This window comes from Dendropsophus ebraccatus, chromosome 4 (genome assembly GCF_027789765.1).
Source record: "Dendropsophus ebraccatus isolate aDenEbr1 chromosome 4, aDenEbr1.pat, whole genome shotgun sequence".
In the NCBI taxonomy this organism is placed as follows: domain Eukaryota; kingdom Metazoa; phylum Chordata; class Amphibia; order Anura; family Hylidae; genus Dendropsophus; species Dendropsophus ebraccatus.
The window spans coordinates 65,166,052-65,185,154 of record NC_091457.1 but is presented as its reverse complement, the minus strand read 5'-3'; the positions used below and the strand labels follow the sequence as shown (position 1 = coordinate 65,185,154).

Sequence of the window (19,103 nt, the reverse complement as noted above, 5' to 3'; positions counted from 1 at the left end):
TTTTTCTAGATTTGATGCAATCAAAAATGCACAATTTTGCACTTTGGAATTTGTTTGTGCTTACGCTGTTTACCATGGGAGATCGGGAATGTGATAATTTATTAGTTCAGGCGATTGTGCACGAGGCGACACCAAACATGTTTATTTATTTATTTTTATAACATGGGGAAAGTAGGGTGAATCTGACTTTTATTATGGGAGGGGATTTTTTTTTTTTTTAGTACTAAAATGTTTAACAAATGGGCAACTATACTAGACCACCAGGAAAGGGGGACAGCAAGCATTTAGATGCAGCTGTCAACTTTGACAGTTGCATCTAAATACTTAATTAGCGGGCATGGCGATCGGACTGTGCCCGCTAATAACAGCGGTCCCGGGATGCATATAGCACCCAGGATTGCTGCAGTTCAAAGCAGGGTTGCCGCGTGACCCCCCCTCTGAACTCCCCTAGTGGCACCAGGACGATCAGTAACATCCTGGTGCAGCTAGGTGTTAAGGTCCCTTTTAAAGTCTGACAATAAATGTGCCATTTTTGCTATAAACTGCTTATCATCTGACATAGTAAATAAGGATGGTCCGAACCTGCAGAGGTTCGGGTTCGTATGAACCCGAACGCTCGGCATCAGATTCCCGCTGTCTGGCCGCTCCGTACAGTGGCTGGATACAGCGGGAGGACCGCCTGGAAAACTGGGATACAGCCTATGGCTATGGCTGTATTCCAGTTTTCTAGGCGGTCCTACCGCTGTATCCACTGTGACAATCTGGGGGTTAGTCACTCGCTGGGATCGCCATCTCCTGGGTCAGAGATGGTTGGCACATCACAAATTGCAGTCTAGTCAGTGCTGTATGCTTTATACTGGCCACAGTCAGCTTTATTTATCCGTTCAAAGAAAACACAAGACTTAGGCAACACTGCCAATAAAATAAAACCTAGGCCGTCTGGCCACTGACTGACACCACAGCTTCCCTAGCTGTCACTTATGAGCCTAATGCTCAATATCACCAACTCCACTGGTCTCACCCAGACTTCTTATCTGCAGCTCCCACAGGCCTAGCACTGCCTGTGTTCTCCCACCCTGGGAGTCTTCACCTGGGAATCTCTGGAATCTCTAATAGAGCTCCACCAGGTGGTTTCAGAGCCTCATCAGCTCTAAGGCTGGAGTGGAGTATCTGGACCAGAAGCTCCACCTGAACTCCAACTCCCGCTCCAGAGGCCCAGTACTGCCTCTTACAGTGGTTTGCAATAAATTAGAATATTAACAAAAAGTTTTTTTTTCTTCAAAAAGTGACCTCATATATTCTATAGAGTCAATACATAGAGAGTGAACTTTTTCAAGCGTTTATTTCTGTTAAAGTTAATTATTAAACTGTAAGAAAATGTTTTTATTCCAGAAATGTCGACCAAATGAAAAGTCTGTACAGTAAATGCCCTCAATACTTGGTCAGGGCACCTTTTGCATGAATGACAGCATCAATGCGGCGTGGCCCATGACCACCCAAAAAGACTTAAACTTTTAGTAGTGTTCTGTCTCCTGGCTACACTTCTGCCATGATTTGCAAAAAATCACAGTTTTTTTATGGCAATTTTGCACAAATCAGGACATCATGACATTTTCTATACTGTACTATGAACGCCAGGCTAGTGCAGCCATAGTTACAGTGGGGTGGGGGGGCCCAGGCTTGGTGAACAGCCCGGGGCCTATGGTAAAGTTAATCCGCCCCTGCATGGAGGCGATAAACTGATGACACTGCAGAGATGTTATTGAAGCCCAGATTTCTTTGATAGCGGCCTGCATTGTTGGGTCTGGTGTCTTTCAGCTTCCTCTTGACAATACCCCATAAATTCTCTATGGGGTTAAGGTCTGGCGAGTTTGCTGGCCCATCAAGCACAGTGATGCTGGGGTTAGTGAACCAGGGATTGGTACTTTTGGCAGTGTGGACAGGTGCCAAATCCTGCTGGAAGATGAAAATTCCATCTCCAAAAATCTTTTCAGCACAGGGAAGTAAGAAGTGCTCTTAAATTTCCTGGTAGACGGCAGCAATGACTTTGGTGTTGATGAAACCCAGTGAACCTACACCAGCAGATGACATGGCTCCCCAAACCATCACTGATTGTGGAAACTTCACACTAGAACTCAAGCAGCTTGGATTGTGTGCAGCCTCTCTACTCTTCCTCCAGACTCTGGGACCTTGATTTCCAAATGAAATGCAAAATTTACTTTCATCTGAAATCAGCCCCTTGGACCATTGATCAACAGTCCAGTTCTTCTTTTCCTTGGCCCAGATAAGACGCTTCTGGCGTTTCTTTATTGGTCAGGAGTGGCCTGACACATGGGATGCAACACTTGTAGCCCATGTCCTGTAGACGTCTGTATGTGGTGGCTTTTGAAGCACTGACTTCAGCAGCATTTTCTTTACAATTCTGTTAAGACCTCGGTTCTCCTGGTTGCTTGTGCACCTTTTTCTACTACACTTTTTCCTTCCACTAAACTTTCCATTAATATGCTTTGATACAGCACTCTGAGAACAGCCATCTTCTTTAGCAATAAACTTTTGTGGCTTGCCCTCCTTGTGGAGTGTGTGAATGACTGCCTTTTGGACATCTGTCAAGTCAACAGTCTTTCCCATGATTGTGTTGCATACTGAACCAGACTAAGGGACCTTTAATAACACTTAGGAAGCCACTGCAGGTGTTTTAGGTTAATCATTCAAATTTTATGAAATACTGACTTTTGGGTTTTTCTTGGCTGTAATCTATAATCATCAACTTTTAACAGAAATAAACACTTGAAAAAGTTCACTCTGTATGTAATAACTCTATAGAATATATGAGGTTACTTTTTGAATTGAATTACTGAAAAAAAAAACTTTTTATTGATATTCTAATTTATTGTAAACCACTGTAAATGTCAGCACCAAAACTTTACATATGATGTTAAACCATTTCATACAGTACCTTCTAAATTTTAATTTGTGCATTTGAAACGTTGTTTTTATTTCCATATGAAATATCTAGCATCAGATTGTGGACAACAAAAGTTACATCAAAGTTGTTTTGCTCATGAAAGTATAAGGGTACTATTACACTAAACGATAATCGGCCGAATCGGGCCGATTTGGCCGATTATCGCTCCGTGTAATAAATACAACGTTCAGCCGATGACAATGATCATCGGCTGATCGTTGTTATAGGTTAGAACCTATATTTGTCGGGCGCCGACCGCTCACCCCCACGTGCAGTAGCCGTGCGTGGCCGGCAACTGACGATATACATTACCTATTCACTCCAGGGCTGCTCCTGCGGTCCGTTTCTGACAGGCCACTCTGAAGCTAGTGTGCGCGGGACCTGGGGAGAAGGGGACTGCAGGAGCAGCCCTGGAGCGTGGATAGGTAAAGTATATAGTTTAAGCAAGGGCTGCAAGGACATCCGTAATGGTGTCCTTGCAGCCCTTGTTAAATGATTATCGGGCCGTGTAATAGGCCAAGTAAACGAGCGCCGATCTAGCAGATCGGTGCTCGTTTACAGGTATTATCGGGCCCCCATCGGCCCGAGTAATACCACCCTTAGTAGTGAAAATGTTTAAATTTCAACATGGATGCTATTGGTCCATAACCCTACACTGGATTAACAAGTAGGGAAAAGCTTGCTCTGTGGCAATGTCTTATTATGTAACCCAGGTTTTAATAACAACTCCAAACATTGTTATTATACTAAGTAAGTAAAATATAAGGAAGAGTCGATCCACAACCATTGCAGCAAAGTACCAATCAGACTTGACATCATTTTGATCCTTTGAATACTTAATTTCCTGGCGGATCTTAAAGACTTCTGCCAATAATCTCTTTAACAGCTTCACCTCCACAGATATTCTTACATCCCTTTGTGTGTCAGTTTTCCTCATCTCAATTGTAGTGCATGTCTCGGTATTCTTGTTAACCTTATCTGTAGGAAAGAACAATGTGTAAACTGTAATACTTTAATAAAGGTTTTGTATGAAGGAGATCAAGCCAGGCACAATGCACACAGCTGACTCTGAGCTGTGTGCATGAAGGCAGGTAGACTCCTTACAGCTCAGAAGCAGGTGTGTCACTATATGGTGCTCTCTAGTGAGTACCTCTGTTGGACGACATTGTGTACGTTTTGGCACTAAAATGGCGGCTGGAAAAAAAAAAAAAAAACGTTGCAAAAAGACATTTTGGGAACAAAGGCAAAAAGTGTCAAAAAAAATTGTAAAAAAAAAGTTTTTAAAAATGAAAAAAACTCCTGTTGTTATTACCTGCCTTCTTTCCACAATAAAAAAAAAAGAATTACAACAAATTCTTGGTCAAAATTATGTATTTTTCTAGCAGATTAGCAGTAAAAAAAAATTTGCAATGTGCGTCAATCTTGGAAGAATTGCATATTTTTTTACCACAAATTTATGGTAAAAAATTTGCAACTTTAGAAATATTTGCATTTATCACAGAAAAATTTTGTATTTTTTACTGCAAATTTGCTGTTAATATTTGCACAACTTCAGAAAAATTTAACAATTGCAATAAAATTGCATAATTTTTTACGGTCATTTTTCTGCTGTAAAAAAATTATGAAAATGTTTCCTGCATTTTTGGTGAATTCGTAGCACAATTGCATCAAGGAAACATACCAAACGACATGTTGAATTATACCCCTCTTCTGAAGAGGAGACTCCTTTTCAGTCCCTTTCTCCCAGTTCTGAGCCTGCTGCTTTCTGCTGAAGACACAGAAAACTGTGTGAGCTGTTCCCGACTCTGAACCCCCTTCTCCCTCTCCTTTCTGAGATGGTTCATGAAAACAGCGTCCTTTGCAAGCTGTATCTGCACTGTAATACCAGGAGAGTTAAACACAGTGAGGCCACCAGCAACTTCACCTCATAATAACCCTCCCGTTATTGGAGGCCATGGACACAGTTAACATGTGCTTACATGAGACATCTGAGAAGGGAGAGGGTAAGAAGGAGATCAGAACATAGACGGAGAGAACAGCTTAAAAAATGCAAACTTTTTTTAATGTAGTAAAATAAAAGGTACATAAATTGTGTATCACTGTAATAGGACAGACCTGAAGAATATAGTTAACATGCCAGATTTCCCAGATTTATTACACGGTAAATAGCATAAAAACAATCTGGTAGGCATAATATCCTCAATCTGGGGGGCCTTTTATCCACAGTTTGGGGGCATTGTAGCAGGGGATGATGTCCGGGAGGCGGATTGCAGCTGCCGGCAGCAGGGGATGATGTCAGGGGATGATGTCCGGGGGGGGGGGGGGGGCACAAGTTTGTGAGGTAACATAAAATGTGTATCACGTTTATCAGCAGTGAAGCAATATATATAAAATAAATTAATGCTGGATAACCCCTTTAAATCTGAATACCTGTAAGAGAATCAAATCGATGAGATCTCAGACACTGAGCCCTATTGTCATATTCATGACCAGCCCCCTAACCCATCACCTTCAGCAATCACATTTATGTATTTTAGCTTGTAATTTTCAAACTTGGTTAGCTGGTGGTCCTTCAGATTTGCCATTTCAATAAATACTCACTTTCATCCTTTGACTCTTTTTCTGCAGACTCTACAGAAACTACCTTATCTTGTTTAGGGGATTTTACTTTAAAGAACAAAACACGTGCTAGACGTTTTATGATCCAAACTTTTATCCAAGGTGGCACGTTTGTGTGGTCTTCAGATAACGTGAACATATAGGATGTTACAATAGAGCCAAGTGTATTGACTACCATGACAGCAAGGGACACACAGCAGAAAATACCTGTTGAAAAGCCAATAAGAAAACATTTAAAACTTGAAATATAAAGAGAAACAAGATACATAGTAGTAAATTGATATATATTTATGTAGTCTCCCCAGTAGCCAGGTTCTCTGTGCTGGTGGAAACCCCAGTAGTTAGGTCCCACTGTAGGTGGAATCCCCAGTAGATAGTCCCCCTGTTGGTAGCATCTCCAGTGGCCAGGAGCCCCCCTGATAGTAATATGCCCCTAAATGGCAATAATGCATCCTGCTGGGCACCTTCATGCCCGGTGGGGGAACGAGGATTTTAGGTCTGGCCCTAAATGAACAATCAGCCGATGACACGATCATCGGCTGATCGTTCTCTCTATTCCACCGAGCGATAATCGGCTGAATCGGGCCTGTGGAATAGGGCCCTAAGGTGCCTTTTCCAGACCAACCAACCAACCCTCCCTCCCTCACACACACACACACACACACACACTGTCAGCCAGTCAGAACCATCTGATACTAGAAACATCCTTGCCACTTTGCTTGTCTGACTACTAAACAGCATAGGCTGTAGTATAATGAAAGTCCAAAGGGTTAAAACCGTACTGTATGTGCCACACAAGGTTCTGACAAATGACAGCTTAATTGTGGCGTTTGCTTTGCTGAGGAAGTCTCGCACGTTTCAACTTATTGCAACACTAGGCTGCATACACAACATACACAACTTCTAGTAACACAAGTGCTTCAAAGCATTCAAAGACTGGGGGGGGGGGGGGGGTTAAACAAAACCGGTGTACCCGTATGCTGGTGTAACATTAGTCCCCTTCTCCTGCTCTATATCTGATTTATTAAGGGGAATATGTCAGCACCCATGCCCTACCACTGGTGCTGACAGTGTGCTGTAGCTGGCAGTCCCCTAGTGAGCATGGTACAGTTTGATAATTTGTCCATGCAGTAGATTATTCACAATATCACGTCTCCTACTGTAATGAAGAGTCAAAGAGAAGTTGTGGCGCAGGGTTTGTGCCGCACAACTCACCACTCCTTCCTCCTCCCTCTCCTTCATGAATATTCAGTGCTGCCCGTCCTCCTGCTTGCTCAGCTGTCAGTATCAGCCAAAACAGGATTGATCTGCATTTAGATATAGTTGAATCTCCTAGCCTGTGTTTGAGCTGTGGTCTAGAGGTAAATCACCTGTCTAGAGCTTACCAGCAGTTTTTTTTGTTAGAACCCCCTAATGGAATTTAAACATAGGTTTTTCTTTTTTCTTTTTTTCTCATTATTATATCATTTTTAAAAGTGCAAAGAATTCCCAATCAGGTCCAAATTAGATTAGTTTTTTTATTACAATGTTAAAATATATATATATATATATATATATATATATATATATTTTTTTTTTTTTGCATCATTGTATTAAAAAGAAAATTTTAAAACTAATTTGGACCTGATTGGGAATTCTGTTCACTTTTAAAAATGATACAATAATGGGAAAAAAAGAAAAAATAAAGACATTTTTCATTTCCATCAGGGGATTCGAACCAAAGAAAGACCTGCTGGTGGGCTCTAGGCAGGTGAGTGACACCTATACCACACAGCTCCAACACATTTCGTATCAGAGATTCATCTTCTTTCAGAGATAAACTGCCTACAGAGGACTCATCTGCAATCAGAGACACTTACTGACAACTGAGCCAACAGAAGGCCGGGCATTGATTATTCATGAAGAAGAGGAAGGAGGAAGCAGTGGTGAGGCGTGTCAGAGTGAGGCACAAATGCTGAGAATACAACTCCTCTTTGACTCGTCATTACAGTAGAAGACCTACTCCTAATCCACTCCACAGAAAAATTACCAAAATGTACTATGCTCACTAGGGGACTGCCAGCCACAGCACATTGTGACACATCTTTCAATAAATCTGGTGAATCTGAGGCTGCCATAATTTTCCCATGATTTAAACCAAATTTCAGGCATAAATCTTGATAAACCAGGTGCAACCAGGGCTATGCCTCCTCCTCGTCTTGCCATGCCTGCCCACAAGGGGAGCTGATCATAGGTCAGAAAATAGTCACAGATTTTTGTGCAAACCACTTGGTTTAAGTGAAGACAGGGCTTAGATGGTGCTGTGTGTTGGAGAGAGGGAAAGCCTGTGCTATGTGCCTGCAGTCTGCTTCCTCCAGAGAATCCACCTCTCCCTGAAAGATAAATCAAGGCTTTTGTCTCATATCAGCATTAACAGTGTATTGTTAAGTATTTTCTTGTACACTTCTACTAGCACTATGTCAGGAGTAGGTGCTGCTCTGTGCTGTGATTGACCAGACAACTAGAAAAAGTAGGATCCAATGTGTGTACTATTGTTCCTGTACTCAAACTGTACAGAAAAAGGAAAAGCTGTGCACAATGACGGGGACTTTTATGGCCTCAATAACAGCAGTCAGATCACTTACACCATATTATTTCCACTCTGAAATGTTAATATAAAAAAAAATTTGCAGTTTTTTTTAACATACCGAGTACCGGAGGTTTGTCTGAAGGGGGAAGCATGTCATTCAAAATCAGCAGAAGTACAGAGAACCCCAACACCACTGCTATTTTGAAGCCAAGTCTTTCTCCAGTTCCAATTTGTATAAACATACTAGCAAAGTCTAGTATAACCATGAAGCATACTGGGATGATGAGATTTATTATGTAAATTACAGGGGTTCTTCTGACAGATATCTGTAGAAATAGAAATAATATTGAAAGCTTAAAGTAATCAATACATGTAGAATGGGTCCCAAGCAGGAGCTGGGCCTTACTGTAAAGGAGCTCCAGGCTCAACATTAATTCCCCCAGCACTGCTGCAGACTCCTGTCTCCTGGTCATTTACTGCCTCTATATAGTAAGCTGGGGATTCAGCTCATTATATAGAGGCAGGAAGAGACTGTTTGTGTGACCAGAGAGTGTGTAGCATTTAGTGCAGGGACGTCATCAGGGAAATATTGCTGTTACTGGTGATGGGGGCCCAACTTCTGCCTCACACACTGATACAGTATGTTGCTAAAAGAACGGCCCCTTTCAAGACAGCTGAGCCTGTTCTGTATATTGAACTAAAATCATAGGCCCCTCCCCCTGCACTCTCTGTGGACGGGCTCCCAGGCTGAGCGTGCATCGCTACGTGTAATAATGATGCGCAGCCAACGGCTGTGTAGAAAAAATAATAAAGTTTATACATACCTGTGCATGCTCCCTGGTGTTCCTGATTCTTCCCACTGTCCACAACCGCCGCTGGAACTGAAGTTCCAGTGGCAGCTCCTGACAGAAGCAAGAAGAACACGGGGAGCATGGACAGGTATGTATAAACTGACAGCCGTACATTGCATGGACTGCAATGGTTAATTGAATTGCAGGCACCCCCAAATGTATCTGCAATCCAAATAAAAAAACGTTTCTGCAGCTGATATGACAGTATCGGCGGCAGGAACAGGTCAAACAACGGCCGCTGTTTGACCTGTCCCTGCCACCGATACTACCAAATTTATATATATATAAACTTTATTATTTTTTCTACACAGCCATCGGCTGCGCATTATTATTTCACGTTATAATACAGTGTGTGAACATACCCATAATGAGTTCTGAGCTTGCCGGCTGCAATATGACAGACTGAGTGATGATCCAGGCATTGTTGACCGATCCAACTTTTTACAATGGCTGTCTCATGTTTCAGTTTTTTATTTTTATGTAATGAGAGTAATGCTTTAATAACTACTGATAAGCCTTTCATGGCAGTCATTCAACGGCCTTATTCTATCCAGACACCTTAATGTTGCAAGGCTAGAATAAACGTCACGGTCTCCTCTGCTGTAGACTGAAATGTAAGAGCAGACTAGATGGACCAGGTGGCCATTTTGTCCTATTGTCTATGTCTCTAAGGCTGTGCAGCTGTGCAGTAATTGTGTGTTTTTGCAGCAATTTTGGTGAAATTGCTACATAAATGGTCTTGTTTTACCACAGTTGCGCGAGTCTTAAGAAAATAGCACCATTTTAACAAAAAGGCTCCTGGGTTCAAATCCCACCAAGTGCAACATCATCAAAAAGTTTGTATGTTCTTTCTGTGTTTGCGTAGGTTTCCTCAGGGTACTCCGGTTTCCTCCCACACCCAAAACATACAGATAGGTGGATTTACAAATTATACAAAGTAGTTGTATGCTCAGCTGGAACTTTTAAGTGCATGGAGACAGCTAAACAGGCATGGCCACCTCTCTATTCACAGCAGTTGGTTCAACAGGGAAGATGAGGACAAAGCCTTTTTTTTTAATGCCGTTCACTGTGTGGTAAAACTGACATGTCATCTTAATTTTTTACATCAATATGATAACTAATTTATATAGTTGTTGCTATGTTTTATAACATTAAAAAACTGGTGAGTGGTGTGCAAGGACAACTAAAAGGCTTAAAAAGGATTGATTAAAAAAGAAGAATCTTGCTTGAATAGAAAATTAATGGAATATACAGCCCAAGAGGTAAAAATAAATAGTTGTCAAATTAAGATTAAGAAGATGGCAGGGGGGAGGGACGGAGGGTCGTCGCAATCCTAGGACATGGGTACTGTAGGCCACGCCAATTTGACACAGGGCTGCAAGTTTAAAAGTTGTTTTTTAGGACAATAACTGTATCACCTGCTAACGGACCCCAGGACAGATCATGGATTAAAAGCGGCTATCCGAAGGTACAAGTGGTTTTGGGGGGGGGGGGGATATTGTGGATGCAGAGTGACTTTAAATCCGACACAGAGCTCTCTGCTGCCACCTCTGTCTGAGTCAGGAACTGTCCAGAGGTTTTCTATGGGCCTTTTCTACTGCTCTGGATAGTTCCTGTCTCAGACAGAGATGGCAGCAGAGACTGGAAAGACTGGAAAGAAAACACCATTTCCTGCAGGAAATACAGAAGCTGATAAGTATAGAAAGATGTAAGATTTTTAAGTAGAAATAAATTACAAATCTATATAACTTTCTGAAACCTGTTTTTTGCTGGACAACCCCTTTGATTAGAAAATTTGGAGAAGGAAAATTGGACAAGATTTTTTTTTAGTATTGGGAAAGTATCTGTAAATGGATATCATAGATTGATACAATTTAATATAATTTATCAGTCATAATACACCCCTAAATTTCTTAACAATATATCATGTGGTCATGTAACAGTATTGAGGGCATTTGGAGGGAATTTCTTTGGAATATCTCAGAGAGGGTGGAGTATAATATTGAGATAGCCAAGAAATTTTGAGCTGTCAATGAAAAAAGGAGGTAAATAGGTTATTTCTTTACGCCAAGCTATTGTTTGTAAGAAATTGGTTGTCAGTTGAACCCCCAAAAGTATCTAAGGTAGTAAAGAGACATACCATAAAGAAATCAGTAAGGATATTAACCCCTTCACGTCAGCCATCTGTATATATACGTTCCTATTGCACATGCCCAGTGCAGTAGGAATGTACATGTACGTTCCTGACTTGAGGGGGCTTTGTGATGAGAACGGGATCGCTGCAGGGACAGCGATCCCGCTCTTATCTGTGTACAGCACCGGAGATAATGAGGATCAGCTGCGATTCCGCAGCTGCCCCCCATTAACCCCTTAGTGACCGCCGAAACGGCGGTCACTAATGGGCCGGTGCCGCCGCTGTATTTCATCTCCCCCCACCGTGAATCCACGGTGGGGGGAGATGAAATAAGTAAAAATCAGACCCCAGATCAGCCCCCTAGTGCCCCAGTCACTAACCCCCCTCCCCGCGGCGGCCATCGGATCCAAGATCCAGACTAATGTCTGTTCACAGTGATCAAAAAAGAAAAATGAATGAAAGCCCCATGCTCTCCGCCACCGGAGGTAGCGGAGAGCATGGGGCAGTCATCGGGACCCCCCCTGTGGGGTCCCGGTACAAGCAATCAGCGGTATATACTATATACCGCTGATCGCTTGTGCCATGTGCCGCCGGCAATTTTTATCCCCTGTCACCATGAATGATTGGTGACAGGGGAAAGTGGTGAAAAGTGATGTCCCCCCACCCCCCAAGTCGCCAACCACCCTCCCTGTCACCCCCGTCCCCCAGTCACCCCCCCCCTTCCCTATATACTCACCTGCTCCTGGAGCTCCTTCCTCTCCCGTGTCCTGGCTGGTTATGAAGTGCGCATGCGCTCCACAACCAGCCAAGCTCTGAAAATTTGGTCTCTGTCACTGAACTATGATTACTGTGATAGAAAATATCACAGTAATCATAGTAATACAGTGAAAATGAATGTATAAAGTACAAAAAGTGACAAACATACAAAAAAATAAAACACACACTTTTTATTATAGTAATAATTGCAGTTTACTCCCAAAATACCCCTAACCCCCCCCCCCCCCCAGATTACCCGTAACCACCGCAGGTTGCCCGTAACCACCGCACGTTGCCCGTAACCACCGCACGTTGCCCGTAACCACCCCAGGTCCGTAATCACGTCAGATTGCACGTAACCCCCCAGATTACCCGTAACCATTGCACGTTGCCCATAACCACCGCACGTTGCCCGTAACCACCGCACGTTGCCCGTAACCACCACACGTTGCCAGTGACCCCCTCCAGATTGTCCGTAATCACCCCAGATTTCCTGTAACCACCCCAAATTACATGTAACCACCCCAGATTAGCTATAAGCACTTCACTCTATCCGTAACAATTCTAGATTGTCTGTAACCCCTCCAGGTTGCCCGTAACCACCGCAGGTTGGGCATAACCACCCCAGATTGCCCGTAATCATGCCAGATTACATGTAACCCCCCAGATTGCACGCAACCACCGCAGGTTGCCTCTGACCACCGCACCTTGCCTCTGACCACCGCACGTCGCCTCTGACCACCGCACGTCGCCTCTGACCACCGCACGTCGCCTTTGACCACCGCATGTCGCCTATGACCACCGCACGTCGCCTATGACCACCGCACCTTGCCTCTGACCACCGCACGTCGCCTATGACCACCGCACGTCGCCTATGACCACCGCACCTTGCATCTGACCACCGCACCTTGCCTCTGAACACTGCACCTTGCCTCTAACCACCCCAAATTGCCAGTGACCCCCTCCAGATTGCCCGTAACCACGCCAGATTACAGGTACCCACCTCAGATTACCTATTAGCACTTCAGTTTATCCGTAACCACAGCAGGTTGCCTGTAACCACCCCAGATTGTCCGTAACCACCCCAGATTGTCCGTAACCACCCCAGATTGTTCGTAACCACCCCAGATTGTCCATAACCACTCCAGATTGTCCGTAACCACCCCAGATTGTCCGTAACCACCCCACGTTGCCCGTAACCACCCCACGTTGCCCGTAACCACAGCAGGTTGCCTGTAACCACAGCAGGTTGCCTGTAACCACCCTAGATTGTCTGTAACCACAGCAGGTTGCCCGTAACCACCCCAGGTTGCCCGTAACCACCCCAGGTTGCCCGTAACCACCCCAGATTGTCCGTAACCACCCCAGATTGTCCGCAACCACCCCAGATTGTCCGTAACCACAGCAGGTTGCCTGTAACCATACCAGATTGTCTGTAACCACAGCAGGTTGTCCGTATTCACCCCACGTTGCCCATAACCACCCCAGGTTGCCTCTAACCACCCCAGGTTGCCTCTAACCACACCAGGTTGCCTGTAACCACCCCAGGTTGCCGTAACCACAGCAGGTTGCCTGTGACCACCCCATGTTGACCGTATCCACCCCAGATTATCCGTAACCACCCCACATTACCCGTAACCACCTCAGACTGCCCGTAACCACCCCAGACTGCCCGTAACCACCTCAGACTGCCCGTAACCACCTCTAGATTACCCAGAACCACCCCAGACTGTCCGTAACCACCCCACATTACCTGTAATCTAATTTTTTTAATTGTCTTTTAGTATTATTTTATTTTATTATTTTATTATTCTAATAACTGTTACTAGCTGCGGTTTTGCTCCAGCAAATTGGCGCTCCTTCCCTTCTGAGCCCTGCTGTGTGCCCATACAGTGGTTTATGCCCACATATGGGGTACCGTTGTACTCAGGAGAACCTGCGTTACAGATTTTGGGGTACATTTTTTCTCCTGTTCCTTGTGAAATTTAGAAATTTCAAACTAAACCAACATATTATTGGAAAAATTCAAGTTTTTCATTTTTACTGGCCAATTTTGAATACTTTCCTCTAATACCTGTGGGGCCAAAATGCTCATCCTACCCCAAGATGAATTCTTTGAGGGGTGTACCTTCCGAAATGGGTTGACTTTTGGGGGGATTCTATTCTGTAGACATTACAGGGGCTCTGCAAACGCACCTGGTGCTCAGAAACTTCTTCAGAAAAATCTGCAGAGAAAATGCTAATTGGCGCTCCTTCCCTTCTGAGCCCTGCTGTGTGCCCATACAGTGGTTTATGCCCACATATGGGGTACCGTTCTACTCAGAAGACCCTGCGTTACAGATTTTTGGGTGAATTTTCTCTCCTGTTCCTCGTGAATCTGAGAAATTTCAAACTAAATGAACATATTATTGGAAAAATTCGAGTTTTTCATTTTTATTGTCTACTTTTGAATACTTTCCTCTAATACCTGTGGGGTCAAAATGCTCACCACACACCAAGATGAATTCTTTGAGGGGTGCACTTTCCAAAATGGGGTGACTTATGGCGAGATTTTACTCCGCTGGCACTACAGGGGCACTGCAAACCCACCTGGCGCTCAGAAACTTCTTCAGCAAAATCTGCATTGAAAAAGCTAATTGGCGCTCCTTCCCTTCTGAGCCCTGATGTGTGCCTATACAGTGGTTTATACCGACATATGAGGTACCTTTTTACTCAGGAGAACCTGCGTTACAAATTTTGGGGTACTTTTTTTCTCTTGTTCTTCGTGAAATTGAGAAATTTCAAACTAAACGAACATATTATTGGAAAAATTCGAGTTTTTCATTTTTACTGTCTACTTTTGAATACTTTCCTCTAATACCTGTGGGGTCAAAATGCTCAGCACACCCCAAAATGAATTCTTTGAGGGGTGCACTTTCCAAAATGGGGTGACTTATGGCGAGATTTTACTCCGCTGGCACTACAGGGGCTCTGCAAACACACCTGGCGCTTAGAAACTTCTTCAGCAAAATCTGCATTGAAAAAGCTATTTGGCGCTCCTTCCCTTCTGAGCCCGCTGTGTGCCCATGCAGTGGTTTATGCTCACATATGAGGTACCATTGTACTCATGAGAACCTGCGTTACAAATTTTGGGGTACTTTTTTTCTCTTGTTCCTCGTGAAATTGAAAAATTTCAAACTAAAGGAACATATTATTAGAAAAAATTTGAGTTTTTCATTTTTACTGTCTAATTTTGAATACTTTCCTCTAACACCTGTGGGGTCAAATCGCTCATCCTACCCCAAGATGAATTCTTTGAGGGGTGTACTTTCCAAAATGGGGTGACTTATGGTTTTTTTTCTCTCTGCTGACACTACAGGGGCACTGCAAATGCACCTGGCGCTCGGAAACTTCTTCAGCAAAATCTGCAATGGAAAAGCTAATTGGCGCTCCTTCCCTTCTGAGCCCCGCTGTGTGCCCATGCAGTGGTTTACGCCCACATATGGGGTACCGTAGTACTCAAGAGAACATGTGTTACAAATTTTGGGGTGCTTTTTCTCTCATGTTCCTTTTGAAAATGAGAAACTTTAATCTAAATGTATATATTATTGGAAAATTTTAATTTTTCATTTTTTTACGGCCTAATGGTGAATACTTTCCTCCAGCCCCTGTAGGGTTAAAATGCTCATTATACCCCTAGATTAATTCTTTAAGGTGTCTAGTTTCCAAAATGGGGTCACTTATGGGGGTTTCTAGTATACAAACCTCCTAAATCAACTTAAAATAAGAACTGGTCCCTAAAAAAATCAGTTTTGGAAACTTTCACGAAAATGTGGTAATTTGCTGATACATTTCTAACCCCCGTAACACCCTAAAAAAGTAAAATATGTTTATGAAATGAAGCCAGAATAAAGAGGACATATTGGTAATGTGACTTAGTAACTAATTTATGTAATACAACTTTCTTTTTTTAGAAGCAGAGAATTTCAAAGTTCATAAAATGCTTATTTTATCAATTTTTCATGATATTTTGATGTTTTTCACAAAAAACACACAAAGTAGTGACCAAATTTTGCCACTTATATAAAGTGCCATATGTGACGAAAAAACAATCTCAGAATCGCTAGCATACGTTAAAGCATCACTGAGCTATAAGCGCATAAAGTAAGACAGGTCAGATTTTGAAAAATGAGCCTGGTCTTTTAGGTGCAAATAGGCTTGGTCTTGAAGGGGTTAAATAGTTATTTTTATCCCCTGGCAATCCCAGGGGCGGTGGGGGTGATGGGTGATATTTGGTAAGTTTTTGTTCCGTAAACTACATACAAAAAAATAAAAAAATCCTACTGTCTAAACATAAATACCTATGGCTAGGTTTTGTTTCTGTTTGTTTGGTGCTTTTGGTGCCCAAACTCAGCCGTCTAATGCAAATTATGGCTGTAATTTGCATAAACAATTGTATTTTGGTGCCCAAATGCCGGATATCCAAAAAAAGACAGTCAAATGGGCAAAAAAAGATGTTGTGAGAGTAGAGCCTCACTATGTTTTTTAATACACATGTGTTTCTATAGAATATGGCTATTGCAAGGAATGGCCAGTAATTTCTTACCTGGTATTTAACTTCACTGTAGTACACATCTTTACTTTGAAAAAGTTTATTTTGCACTGTGATGTCCTGCAAAATCCAATCTCCTTTACTGACAGTAATGTTCTTTGTATTTTTATAAACCTCGCTGGAGTTGTATTTGGCCGTCATATTGACTTCATTAACTAAAATAGACACCAGAGGGGTTAATGTAGTTCTTTTGTGCTAGCTCAGTATCATATATAACATAATCTAAACTAGAGCTAGTGTTGGACGGTAGCTTAAAGGAGACCTGTCACCCCCCGTGCCGGGGTGACAGGCTCCCGACCCCCGGATAGATCCCCTTATAGTTACCTCATGTCGCTGAGTCCTCCTGCCGGAGCCTGTCCCGGGACAGAGATATCCCAGTCAGAAGCCGGCGCGCGCGCTGTGGAGATGGGTCCCGCATCCATAGAGAATGAATGGAGCCGTGCGCGCGCAGCAGAGATGAGTCCGGCTCCATTCATTCTCTTTGGACGCTGGACCCATCTCCACAGCGCGCGCGCCGGCTTCTCACCGGGATATCTCCGTCCCGGGACCAGCTCCGGCAGCAGGACTCGGCGACATGAGGTAACTATAAGGGGATCTAGCTGGGGGTCGAGAGCCTGTCACCCCGGCACGGGGGGTGACAGGTCCTCTTTAAACAAGGTTCAGGGCATGTCAAGGAAGCATGTAACTTAACTCAAACTCATAGACTGAATTTGAAAGATTTTATGAATCAGTTATTAAAGCATTCTTAAACAAAAATACCATGTGAGAGTATGCGGTAACCAAAGCCATACAGGCCCACCAGAGTACCAGAAGATCTTCCAGTGAGCCCAGACGCTAACACTGGGATCTCTGCTGGGCCACTGGTTGGGTGTCATCTGGCAGGTGCTTTATTGTGAATTATTGTGTGTATTGTGCCTGTTGTGTTTGTAGTGTTTTCTGCCTATTTGCATTATTGAATCATGTTTTATGATGTTTTTACTGTTGTAACCCTAATGTACTAGGCATGACTGTGAGCATAAAAGTGTTAACACACTGCTAGGAACCTTTCAGCTCTATTGTGTGGAAGAGAAAATGTACTCAATGGTCTACAGAAAAATAAGGTAGAGAACTACAGTACCATCCTTCCTCGTTGTGAGAGTAAAGAGTAGGCCAGGACTAGTTGGGGCAGGAAATCTGCTAGGAAATCAGTCTAGAACACTATCTACATACCTAGTCCAGGCCAGAAAGCAGCTTTTGGAGAACAAGGGCCCATGGCCATACAGTAGTACTAAAGTAAGCTTTCAGACAGCACTGGCAGGACATCAGGATCTGCACCCAACCATTGAAAGACCAGATGTATTCTTCTAAAGTCTTCTTAAGACTTTAGACTTTTGTCACGGCGGATTTGTCCATTAGTATATTATTATTTTTTTTTACACTTATACTAGAAGCCCCCATGGCGGACTTCTAGTATAAGTGCACTGATCTCTTATTGAGATCTATGCTGCGTAGATATGCAGCATAGGTCGATGAGATAGGCACATTGATTGCTTCCGGCTGCTGCAGCCGGAAGCAATCGAGTGCCGAGCCGGGATCCGCGCCTTTATGGCGCTGAGCCCCGGCAGAGAAGGATGTTTGGATCGCTCCTCCGGGACAACGTCCCGGAGGAGCGATCAACCCCACTAGACACCAGGGAAACGGCTGCATCAAGTAATTGGATGCAGCTGTCAACTTTGCATCTGATTACTTTATTAGCGGGCACGGCGATCGGACCATGCCCGCTAATAGCAGCGGTCCCGGGCTACGAGCGGCACCTGGGACCGAGGCGGTTCAGAGCGTGGCCGCTGCGCAGCCTCGCTCTGAACACATGGAGGCTGCCCTGGATGTACAGGTACGTCCAGGGTCGCCTAAGAGTTAAGCCACTAGCAGCGTGCAACCTGCAGTGTGTACAGAGTCATAGATGTGCTGCCAATTTTTTCCTTTTTTTTCTGTTGAATGTGGGGTGTGTGGCTACCTCCTGTTGGCCTGCACTCCACCCATGTCCCAAGGGTGCTATAAAAAGAGATCATTTGGATCCTATCTGCTCAGTTGTAGGCTTATTCAGCCCAGGAGAGGCCATTGCTAGTGTAAAAATGCTCGAGTAGGGACCATGTCTCTGAGGACACCTTAACGTTGGTGACATGGTATACTCTGATCAAATAGTTTGCTAAGATCCTCACTTTTTAATATCTACAGGGCAGGTGTTTATTGTGTGTACACTAGGAGGAGTATATACGGTAAGCCCTTGCACCTGTGGGTTGCTGTTGCACCTTCTGTTTTTTTGTCCATAATGCATGAAGGTTACAAGCACTATCACACTACCCAGCAAACAGAAGGGAGTTTAAGATGTGTGGAAGACCACTTAACAGTTTTGTTGTGTGTTTGATTTTATGGTGTTTTGACCCCAGTGTGGCTAGAAATACTGGGGTCACTATTCATACTTTCTCAGACAGTTTTTTTTTTGCCAGTTATACATGTTTATGGACACAATGGGGGAGATTTATCAAACATGGTGTAAAGTGAAACTGGCTCAGTTGCCCCTAGCAACCAATCAGATTCCACTTTTCATTCCTCACAGACTCTTTGGAAAATGAAAGGTG

The 19,103-nt window shown here is 43.5% G+C and overlaps 1 protein-coding gene across 1 annotated transcript in view; it reads right to left on the bottom strand.

Annotated features, from left to right (window-relative positions):
• Positions 1-3,600: 3,600 nt before the first annotated feature.
• Positions 3,601-19,103, bottom strand: part of LOC138789285 (5-hydroxytryptamine receptor 3A-like) — a 28,277-nt gene continuing 12,774 nt past the window's right edge. The window contains exons 6-11 of the mRNA XM_069967889.1: positions 16,480-16,640; positions 8,272-8,479; positions 5,567-5,791; positions 4,890-4,953; positions 4,669-4,841; positions 3,601-3,943 (exon numbers count right to left, since the gene is read on the bottom strand). Coding sequence (XP_069823990.1) covers positions 3,666-3,943; positions 4,669-4,841; positions 4,890-4,953; positions 5,567-5,791; positions 8,272-8,479; positions 16,480-16,640 — 1,109 coding nt within the window. The 3' untranslated portion in view covers positions 3,601-3,665. The remainder of the gene's footprint in view (positions 3,944-4,668; positions 4,842-4,889; positions 4,954-5,566; positions 5,792-8,271; positions 8,480-16,479; positions 16,641-19,103) is intronic.